Raw genomic sequence first — 12075 nt, 5'->3', positions numbered from 1 at the left:
CGCCGATGGGGTCGTCCAGCTGAATCGGACGCCTCATCTGCCACTCACCTGTTGGAGCCGGCTGGGGCTCCACAGCGAAGGTTGCCATGATGGCAGCAAGAGGCGCTCACGCCGGCTTTTCCTGATTTTCAAAAATGGCGGAAACGCTCTCCGCGGGAAGGGGCGCAGGGTCTGATGGGACTGTGTGACTTCCTGATCCGGGGGCGGGGGAGCGAGCCGAGGCGGGGCCGACATTCTAGTGCGTGCCCCTGAGCAGAGCGGAGCGGCCTCGCCCCCGCCAAGCTCTCGGTGCGCTGGATTTTTGAATGAATGGGCCAAACGTGGAGCGGCCCGAGCAGCTTTGGCTGAGACCCCAGATAAATGCCGTGCATGACTCTCAGTCCTTTGTCTTCGGATGCCGTTACCCGGATGAACAAAGTCTATCACCATCTTTTTGTTTCTTTTTTAAATGTTATTTTCAATTCAAAGCATTTCTTTTCTCTCACACGTCCCCTCCTGCTCCCTGTCCCCAACTGGTTATAATTTCAAACGAGGTCCTTTTTTTTCCTCCCAAAGTCAAGGCAAGTCGATTAGCGTTTATTAAGGGCTTCCTATGTCTGGGCCTATTTCTGGGGACACAAAGAAAGGCAAAGGAAGTCACTAGAGGAGACCACATGAAAAAAAATGTAGAGACAGGCTACCTACAGGATAAATTTGGGATCGGCTCAAAGGGAATGGGCTAGGGAAGTATAGGAAAAGCTTCTTACAGAGGGTGCCCCGAGATGGAGGCAGAGTATTCCAGGCACAGGAGACAGTGCAAGGGGGTGTCTATTGCCCTGAATATCAAGGACGCCAGTGACCCCGTCCTAGTTCTCTCCCTTTGTAACCTTCCCCTTTCTAGACCTCAGTTTAATGTTCCAGCTGTGAGGGCTCATCTGGTACAATCCTCTAGTTTTCCTAGGAGTATAGATTATTTTACAAATTAAAATACTGAGATCTAGAACGTTTAAGTGGCTTATCCAAGATCACGGGTAGTAAGTGGCTGAGCCAGGGTTTAAATTCTGGTTTTCTGACTCCAAACCCAGTATTCTTTCTACTACGCTGATCACTTCATGCCTGAACTACAGCAACAGTAGTCTAACACCTCTCCTTGCCTCCAGTTTCCTGATCCTCCTCCCCACATTCTAATTTATTCTACATGCCATTTTCAGACTAATTTACCCAAAACGCCTCCTTATTCACATTACCTACCTGCTGAGAAACCTTCAGTGACTTTCCACTGGCAATAAGATAAGATCTAAAATTCTTAGCCTAGTATTCAGGGCCATCTATATTCTGGCTCCTAACCTCACAATCCAAACCTGATCTACTTCTCTGCCACACAAACTGTATACTCCCAACGAAATGATCTACACTGTAGAACATATTTTTCCCAGAGTATACCATACACTTTTCATAACACATCATTCCTTCTTGAAACTTTAAAGGATTGTCTCTTTTTCTGAAATACAACAATCTTCAATGTGGAAATTACTGGGATTTTCTACAGTTAGTGAACATTTCACTGTATGGTAAAACTGTCTGCAGAAGGAGGGCAGCAAAACATCAAAGGAAACAGCAGCTCAGTTGATTCACTTTATTTTTCTTTTATTCAAATGAACGTTTACATTTGCCTTTTGGAAATAAGATGGTACCATAGCTCTCCTCCAATTTCTGAGGCATCATTTTGATATCTAATTTCCTTTTCAAAATGCTAGAGAAATGTATGTAATGTAATCAGGCAAATTTCACCCCCAAATGTCCCAGTACTTAATCATTTCACTCATCTCACAAGGATAGCAGTGCAATTTATGAAGGATAGTTTCTTCCCATTTGCTAATATTTTGTCACTATTTAAAACATAAATTTATGTTAACCACATTACTTTAAAAATCTATGATTTCATGAATGTGGGTACTTTGCACTGACACAGATCACAACATCTTCACTCCTTAGTAAGTAGTCCTTGTGGGTTGCTTTGGTTGGAAAAATTCATCATTTGTTAGCCACTCTTCTAGGGAAGAACCTCTGACCATTAGTTACCCTGATTCTTAGAAGACAGACACAAGGAGTTATCAAGTCTGTATTCAAATCCTGTCTACCATGGTAATATCCATGACAGTTTGTGATTCATCACTGTAAACTTCAAGAACCCAGGGACATCTCCATACCTTGATGAGTCAACAGAATGATGAAGGAATTTGTACTATTATATGGCTAATAATTGCCTTGTTTTCTTTCTTAAAATATAGCACTGTTCTAAGTTGAAGCTATGTTATTTTTCCAAAAATTTGATTTAGAACCTAACTGCGACCTCTAAACAGTTATTTTTCAGTATTTGTGCCTGTGTTTGTTTATGTGTCTATACATACATATTCTTTACAAAGAGATAATTTTAGGAGAATGACTTAAACTTAGGAGTGACTAACATTTGGACTAAAGTTGGCAACTTTTGAATAGTTTATTATCTCAGTACATGGATTTCTTCATCTAATTCTTCCCACTAACATGCACGACACTTCAAAAATTCAACTTGGATTTCAGCATTTGTTTTGCAAAGTGGCTACCATCTGATCTTATCTCTCTGGACTAAATGTAATGATACCTCCAACTTAAAAAGGGCTCAGTTAAGTTTTCTTTAATGTGACCAGGCTAGCTTCTATTATATAGTAAACTGAATATGAGTAAAAAAAAGAGAGGCTAAGGGGGCAACTAGGTGGTGCAGTGAATAGAGCACCGGCCCTGGAGTCAGGAGGACCTGAGTTTCGGGTCCAGCCTCAGACACTTAACACAAAAACTAGCTGTGTGAACTTGGGCAAGTCACTTAACCCCAATTGCCCTCCAAAAAGCAAAAAAAAAAAGAGAGAGAGACTACTTTATCTTTTTGATCAGATTCTTTTCAGGCATAGATTAGACAAGAAGGTTACTAGGTTCCCTTCCAATTCTGAAATTCCATGATTCCATCAGAACCAACAAGCATTTATTAAGTGACAGGCATTGTGCTAAGCATTAAGAACACAAAGAAAAATCAAAACTGTCCCTATTCTCAAGGACCTTCTATTCAGGAGTTAAGGATGATACCAAGGTTCTGAATCTAGGTAAGAAGGATGGTGGTTAACTCTACAGTAATAGGAAAGTTGTATAGAGAGATAGGGGCAGGAAGAATACAGGGAATGATGAGTTCTATTTTTGACATTCCTACAAAATATCCAATTTAAATTATCCCATAAACAGTGATACAAGACTATAGCTCAAGAGAGACTGGGGCTACATATATTGATCTGGGAGTCATCCATATCAAGACAATAATGGAACCCAATGGCGTTGATATGATTAGTGAGTCTTGAGAGAAACAAAAAGAGAACATAGGACTGACTTTTGGAGGGTATTCTTTATTAGTGGGCATGACATAGATGAAGACACAATTTTTAAAAATTTGAAAAGAAACAGTTAGGACCCATAGGAGAACCAAGACTTACTATCACAGAAGATAGAAGATCAAGGATGAGGTGATCAACATTGTCAAATATTGTAGAAAGGTTAAAAGGAGAAGAATTGAGAAAAGATCATTAGATCTTGCTATTAAAAGATCATTATTAACTTTGGAAGATGCAGTTTCAGTTTAATGGTGAGGGTGGAAAGCAGACTGCAGAATTTAAGAAGAGATTGAGAGGAGAAGTGAAGGAATCAAGTGTGGAGGACTTTTTGCAGTTTATCAGAAGAGTCATTATAGGATGATAGGTAGGAAGCATGGTAGAATCTAGTGAGGATTTTTGAAAGAAAGGGGAGACATGGGTTTTGTAGGTTGGGAAGGATCTGATAGATAAAGAATACAAGAGGGAGTGGCTGCCAGGTGGCACAGTGAATAGAGCACCATCCCTGGAGTCAGGAGAACCTGAGTTCAAATCTGACCTTAGACACTTGACACAATTACTAGCCATGTGACTTTGAGTAAGTCACTTAACCCCAATTGCCCTCCAAAAAGCAAAAAAAAAAAAAAGAATACAAGAGGGGTAGACTCAAGATGGCTGAGTAGAAACAGGACTTCCACAGGGCTCCCACTCCCACCTCCTCCAATTCATGTAAAAAATTACTCTAACCAAACTTTGGAGCTACAGAACCCACAAAATGACACAGAGAAGCTAACCTCCCACTGAAGACAGTCTGGCAGGCCAGCAGAAAGGGGCCAGCTCAGCACTCTGGGAGCCAACCCCAACCTCACATGAGCCTGAGGTTTTAGCCTCAGGGTGGCCATTAAAAGCCACTGGCTGGAGGGACTTCAGATCACCAGCATCTGTGGCAGTTTCCATAATTATCAACCCATAAATGCTAAGGACAAAGTGAGAGGTCAGTGCAGTGTGGACTTTGGGAAAAGGGAGTTCAGGAGTATGGTCTGGCCTTTACCCCCAGGGCTAGAAGAGGCTGAGGCATGGCTGCTTCAGAGATCTGGACCTGCAGATTGTAGAGGAACCAAGCAACCAGTATGAGGGGTAATTACTCTTGCTTTAACCTGCTTGGATCTGGATCACTGTCTGGGGTGGAGATCCTGGGGTGTGTGACCAGTGTGCCAGAGCATGTGGAGGCTTCAGAGAAGGCAGCCAATTAATAGCTCCAGCAGCTGAGAAAACCCCAGTGATTTGGGACAAAGCTCCCTGCTCTGGAAGCAGAGTTCTACTTTGGCAAAAAGCTCAAAAGTCAAATAATTGAGTGGCAACATGAGCAAGCGAGGGAAGCAAGGCAAGCACAGCGGTCTGACTTTGGATTCATTTTGGGGGACAAAAAGGAGGAAGACAGCAAAGTCAGAACTCCTGCACCAAAAGCTTCCATCAAAAGAATAAGCTGCTTACAGGCCATAGAGGAGCTTAAGAAGGATTTTGAAAACCAAATTAGATAAGCTCATTGAAGAGAATCATTCCTTCAGAATTAGATTGGAGCAAATGGAAGCTAGTGACTTTATGAGAAATCAAGATACTATTAAACAGATCCAAACATATGAAAATAAGAAGGCAATGTGAAATATCTCATTGGAAAAACCACTGACCTGGAAAATAGATCCAGGAGAGAAAATTTAAAAATTATTGGGACTACCTGAAAGCCATGATCAAAAAAAGAACCTAGAAGTCATCCTTCAAGAAATTCTCAAGGAAAATTGCCCTGATGTTTTAGAACCAGAGGGCAAAAATAGAGGTTGAAAGAATCCACCAATCACCTCCTGAAAAAGATCCCAAAAAGAAAACTCCTAGGAATATTAAAGGCAGGTTCCAGAGATCCCAGATTAAGGAGAAAATATTACAAGCAGCCAGAAAGAAACAATTTGAATACTGTGGAAACACAATCAGGATAATACAGGATCTGGCAGCTTCTACATTGAGGGATCAAAGGGCTTGGAATATGATGTTCTGGAGGCCAAAGGAGCTGGGACTAAAACCAAGAATCACCTATCCAGCAAAACTGAGTATCATGTTTCAGAGGAAAATATGGTCATTAAATGGAATAGAGGATTTTCAAGCATTCTTGACAAAAAAAGAGTTAAATAGAAAATTTGACATTCAGATACAAGAAGCAAGAGAAGCATGAAAAGGTAAACAGGGAAAAGAAATCATAAAGAACTTATCAAAGTTGAACTACTTACATTCCTACATGGAAAAACAATAATTGTAATTTATGAAACTTTTCTCAGTATGAGAATAGTTGAAGGGAATAGAAATGTATGTGTGTGTATGTATATATATATATATATGTATATATATGTGTGTGTGTATACATACATATATATGTCTATGTAGGAGGGTATATGGGCATATTAATACATATGTGAGTGTGTGTATATATGTGTACAGGTATACATAGACAGAGGGCACAGGACCAATTGAATAGGAAGGGATGATACTTAAAAGGTGAAATTAAGAGATGAGAGAGGAATATGAGAGGAGATGGGGAAAGACAGAATAGGGTAAATTATCTCATATAGAAGAGGCAAGGGAAAACTGTTACAATGGAGGGGAAGAACAGGAAGGTAAAAGGGAATGAATCAACATTATTCTCATTGAATTGGGCTTAGGGAGGGAATGACATACACACTAAATAGTGTATCTCACTCTACAGGAGAGTAGGGGGGAAGGGGATGAGAGTGGGGGATGATGGAAGGGAGGGTAGGCTGTGGGGGAGGGAAGTTGCAAGCACCCACTTTTGAAAAGAGACAGGATCAAAGTAGGGAATAGAACTAGTGGGGGGTGGGATAGGATGGAGGGAAATGTAGTCAGTCTTTCACAATATATCCACAATATAACACAATATATGTTTTCATAGCTCACATGTACAACCTATATACAATTGCTTATCTTCCCAGTAAGGGTGGGTGACAAGGGAGGTAGGGAAAGAATCTGGAATTCAAAGGTTTAAAATCAAATGTTTAAAATATACGTATATTATTATTTTTATTATTATTTTACATGTAACTGGGAAGTAAGATATACAGGTACTGGGGCAGAGAGATCCATTGTGCCCTACTGGAAAGTTGGGAGGGGGGATGGGGAGAAGATATGAGAGAGAGCAGATTGGGGGAGGGGATATTCAGTGGGATCGCTGTTTTGGGGTGGTGGGTAGGGGATAAACTGAGAGAAAATTTGTAACTCAAAATCTTGTGGAAATGAATGATGTAAACTAAAAAAAGATAGAGAGAGAGAGATGTGTAGGGATGCCAAGGATTTATGTGGGTTTGTTTTATATCCTGTAACTTTGCCAAATTTGTTTATTGTCTCAAGTGTTTTTTTACTTGATTCTCTAGGATTCTCTAAGTATATCATCATGCCATCTGCAGGGAGTGATGGCTTGGTCTCTTCTTTGCCTAGTTTGATTCCTTTGATGTCTTTTTCTTCTCTGATTGCTACTGCTAGCATTTCTGGTACCAGATTGAATAGGAGGGGTGATGGTGGACATCCTTGTTTCACCCCTGATCTTATTGGAGATTCTTCTGGCTTATCTCCAAGTACAGAGGCATGATGAAAGTCCAGAGAAGCATAGAGTAGGATAGAAAATTGAGATGGCTGCCCTGGGCACCTTCTTTTAAATGGAGTATCTGGGAGGAGCTCTCTGATGTGTCATAGTTATAGATGTTACAGGAATAGCAGCAAACCAACCCCACAACTGGCCATTTTTTAAAAATAGTGTGTTTTATGCGTAGTCACAATCTTAAGGCAAAGACAGAGAATCAAGAATGACAACAAAGTCCTCCAAATAATAGGTATAGTCAGTAACCAAAGAATAATCTTCACATGTACACAATTCAATTCAAATCAGTCATTTATTAAGCACCTACTGTGTACCTAGCACAGAGTAAGAACTTCATGAATGCTTGATGCCTTCCCAAGTTGCTATGACCACTCTGTCATGGCCAGACGACCTGACGGGAAACAAAAACAACTCTTTCTTGAGAAAAAGAGACAGAATCCAAATGAGGATCAAAGGAAGAGCATAAATGTCAAGATTGGCTGTGTAAGAATTGGAGTTTCTCAGGAATATAGCAGCTCAAGAGGTAAAGCAGAAGTAGGAATACTGGGGTTAGACCAAAGCTAGGAAGTTCTACTTTAGTAATCATCTCCTTTATGCCAAGCCCAGTGCTGGGCACTGGGGAATATAAAGACAAACAGAACAATCCCTACCCTCTAGTACCTTGTATGGATAATCAAGCACCTTGTGTTCTTATATTCTACTACATAGAAATGAAGAAGTATCTTATCAGAAGTGGCAGTGAAATTACTAAATACTTGACATAATCTTCCTCCCCTAAACACCAATCCTTTACAAAGGAGATGGGCATCTCCAGCCTTGATCTGATTTTGACATTATTAGCATGGACTCTAGACAGTGGAAGTTCTGTACTCTTGCCTCATCAGAACTCTGAGCTCAGAGACATGCCAATAGTTTCTTGAAAGTAATTTTGAGCAAAATATTTTTTTTAGCAAAATATATTCAAGAACAATTCTAAGGATATGGTTCTTACTATCTAACAAGGACAAGCTTATAACTCTTAAGAATCTATTTTGGCACCAGTCACTTCAAAATTTGGAGAAAATTTTATTTTAAATTTAAACTGCCACCGATCTTTGCCCTTGTGGCAGAGTTCCTACTTTCCTAGAATAAGCACTGAGAGCTCTTGCTGGCTCTGACCCTTCCCTTTTGTTTTTGAAAACTCGCTAAGAAACAGCCCAAGATAATTTGTATACCTGAACCTAGATGCCTTGGAAGAAGATAGAAGTTAGAAAGATGGAAATAAAAGAGAAATTCCATTCCAAACCCCAAAAGGGAAGGAGTTGCATCATCCAGGTAGTGGGGGAGTAAACAGCTATGGATAGTGAACTGACCAAAATTGGAAAAAAAGAGATCCATTTGAGCAGAACAAGGAAGAGGTGTACCCACAGCAACCTCTGGTCTAGAGAGAATAAAGCTGAAGGATCAAGACATAAGATAGCATAAGGTTTAAATATGCCAGTCACTCAGTGCCCTAAAAACAGAGATGACCCTTGTCACTGTGACTCCAATATAATTGTTCTACTGACTAAATGCTGACCCTATCTGCTGAAAGAGATTGAATTTTATCTGTGAAATACCTTTAGCAGTAGCCTTTAGTCAAAAGTATTAAAGTTCTGATCCATTTCTATTATAAATAAAAATAATAGTAGACATTATCATTATTGTTCGGTTGTCAAAAATGCTCTAGAACAGAATTTCAAAATTTTCCCCACTATATAATTTTTCCTGGTTAGAGCAATACATTTTACTTCTCCCTTCAGGCTGGCTTAATCCTACCATCATTCGGTAGGATTAATGGATTTCACTCACTCATGAAATCCATTCCTATTTGGCTGGATGTTATTATAACTTGTCATCCTTCTCAACTCCCTCAAATACAAGTTTGTGTTCCAGTTACTTCCCACCAACTTCTGTGTATCTAAAGGTTTTTGATTATCATCTACAATTATATTAACTATTTTAATTATAACCTAAACACTTTTTATAAATGATGCTTACTAAAACCACTTAGCCCCAAGTTTTAACTATTTTTCTTTGAAACAGCTAAATTTATATGTCAATTACTTTACTAAAATGAACTTAATGACTCTCAAGGATCTATTATTAATAAGTAGTTGCACAATCGTCTATTAATGTCTTCCTGTTTGCATTGCATTGTGCTAGGAATTATGGGCTTCAAAAGAAGTAAAAGAAAAAAACACTGTTACTTTATACAAAAAAAAAACCTTTAAATTCAGTTGAGAAAACAGGACATAAACATATGAAATAATTTGTGGATGAGACAGCTATAAATCTGATCAAATCTGATTTACAAAACAACACAGGAAAGATCATTAATTATGACTGTGTGAAGAAATTTCCACCCACAAAGATACAATCTGTCAATGAAAAATAAATCCTTGGGAGTTGTCTGAGACACATAGAGATTAAACAACTGTCTGAGTGTCATATAGCTTAGAAGTACCAGAAGCAGGTTTTTAACTCGTCGTTATGACTCTAAGACTAGTACTATATCAACTACATTATACTCCCTCTGTATGATCTGTGTTATTTTTTTAAGGGTTAAATTGAAACGTATGAATAGGGAATAAGAGAGTACCGGAGTTCTATATGTCATAAATTCCAAACACCTAACTTACAAAACTTCCACATATAAATATGACTGCTTATGAACCATTCCCTCCTCTTGCCATCCATCCCTGCTAAAATGACATTAAGAAGGAACATGAGTAAAAGTAAGCAAAGAACATTATTTTGCTCTTTTTATTCCCCAAGAATTGTTCACATTATCAATAAAACTTAATTCTTCATGGATCTGTAATTTTGTCAGTGTGGGTCAATGCAATTATGACCTTTCTCAGACCTGTTAGATGGTATGTCAGAGTGGCTAGGGCCCAATTTATAACATATTAATTTCTGTTATGTACATACACACATACTATGATGTTGCTGTGTTAGAATATAATTACATTGACATATTTACACTGTACTTCTTATCTAAATCTGACTTTTGCTATTTTTTCACACTATAATTCTATGGTCCACAAAAGACCTACTCCAATGTCTCACTGATAAACAGAGGTCACCCTGAGTTCTTGAAGACTATGATCATTTTAATGCCAACTCTGGTAGGTTCTACCAACTGAAAAAGCTTGAAATACTGTCCTGGCAAGAGACTATAACTTTTGCTTGTGGCTAGGCCTACATAAATTCAGAGAGTTTGAACCAGAAAGTTAACCACAAGGTGATGATTTTTTTATAACTACAGTGACACATGAAATAGATAAAAAAAAATTTCTCAATTTTTGTGACCCCTTTATGCTTATGCATAATAATCACTAAGCTCTTGGGCCATCTACAGACATTAATTTGTTATTATTATTATTCTTTTTTTGTTAATATAACATATAATATATATTATGTAATTACAATTATAATTATATTTATTATATATTTTATATTATTATAATTTTATATAATACATAAATTTATAATATATTTATTATATATTTTATTATAAGAAAAATTAATATGATATGTAACATATAATATACATAATATGTTATATATATATAATTTCTCAATTTTTGGTTGTAATCCTAACTCCTTTGCTCTCCAGAATATCACATTCTAAACCCTCCAATCCCTCAATGTAGAAGCTGCTTAATCTTGTACTTTCCTAACTGTGACTCCATGATATTTGAACTGTTTCTTTCTGATTGCTTGCAATATTTTCTCCTTGGCCCAATAGCTCTGGAATTTGGCTATAATATTACTGGGAGTTTTCATTTTGGGATCTCTTTCAAGAGGTGATTGATGGATTATTTCAATTTCTATTTTTCCCACTGGATCTAAGATTTCCCACTGGATCTAAGAAAACTAAGAAGTTTTCCATGATGACATATATTATTATAATATTATACCACTTCAAAAACACAAGCTATTGGAAATATTCTGAAGTTTTCTTACATGTATGAAGTGTCTTTCTTTGCCATTTGGACCACCTGAAATTTTAGGTATTCTGAAATTGTGGGGTTCCATGATTTGGAATTATAGTATTACCATGAGAATATTGGTGTTATAGAGATAAATGGGATTATGCATCATTGAGCAGCTTAGAAGCACTGAAAGCATCATGAATTTCCCAAATGTGATCTAGTCCAGTTTCTTCTGGACCCAATTTAAACATGTGAATAACCCATTCAGGAATATACATGCTAAAGGACTTGCTCAATAATCTACCCTCCAAGTGCATGTCAGAATCTGGATAGTATGTATCGTTCTTCAATCACATTATTTTTTTTTATTGTGGATGATTAAAACAATCTCTCAAATAATCATGGATTTCTCCAAAGATGCTTTGTAATATTTGGGGCTTAATGAAATTAGTAATTTGCCATCTATGAATAAAACATTTATAGACTTTTATTGTCAATGAGGAATCCATTTTCTATTTGAATTGTGCAGAACATCCTCCATGATACTGGCAACCACCTTGGGTGAGTATGTGTTTCACTGTTTGATTTGCTGCTAATATTTGGTGACTCATTGAAAAAAGTTACTGAACAATTGGATCTGTAATAGAATCTTATAATTTTAACATACATGAGAGATACATTATTTAAGGAGAGTTTTAAGGCAGCATTTTATTTTATAGAATAATATGCTTTTAAGATATCAACAAATAATAGACAGGGAACTTTTTCACCTTTTCTATGCCTCTCAGCATGAATGCAAAGTGGTAGTCTGCTACAGAAAAATCTTTGAAAACCTATCTTTGCATTTTTTTTGTTGGGTTGTTTTTAGTCAAAGATATATTCAATACACACATGAGCCATTTCATAAAGATATTCTGAAGGTTTGAAAATAGACTTTATGCTTAATTCCTCTCCTAAGGCTTGGAGATGACTCCTGGATCTTGATACTTAGGAAAGGATAAATTCTGGCAGGTTCTACCAATTTGGCAATGCTTTAGAGATAAATGCAGTGATGTAATGTATAATGTGATGTGAAGTGTAATGTGTG

At 37.7% G+C, this 12075-nt stretch overlaps 1 protein-coding gene across 2 annotated transcripts in view; it reads right to left on the bottom strand.

The window, feature by feature from the left end:
- NUP35 (nucleoporin 35) overlaps positions 1 to 199 on the bottom strand; it is a 48853-nt gene extending 48654 nt beyond the window's left edge. Inside the window, exon 1 of one of the 2 annotated variants that reach the window (XM_069068592.1) lies at positions 49 to 199. In XM_069068592.1, coding sequence (XP_068924693.1) covers positions 49 to 88 — 40 coding nt within the window. In that variant the 5' untranslated portion in view covers positions 89 to 199. The remainder of the gene's footprint in view (positions 1 to 48) is intronic. The other variant, XM_069068594.1, reaches the window with a different exon arrangement.
- Positions 200 to 12075: the final 11876 nt, after the last annotated feature.

Source organism: Petaurus breviceps, unplaced genomic scaffold, assembly GCF_028583685.1.
Source record: "Petaurus breviceps papuanus isolate PSGF00001 unplaced genomic scaffold, PetGlider_PUasm1.0 90763, whole genome shotgun sequence".
Lineage (NCBI taxonomy): Eukaryota > Metazoa > Chordata > Mammalia > Diprotodontia > Petauridae > Petaurus > Petaurus breviceps.
Note: the sequence above shows the minus strand (reverse complement) of the source record. Positions and strands in the feature narration are given on the sequence as shown.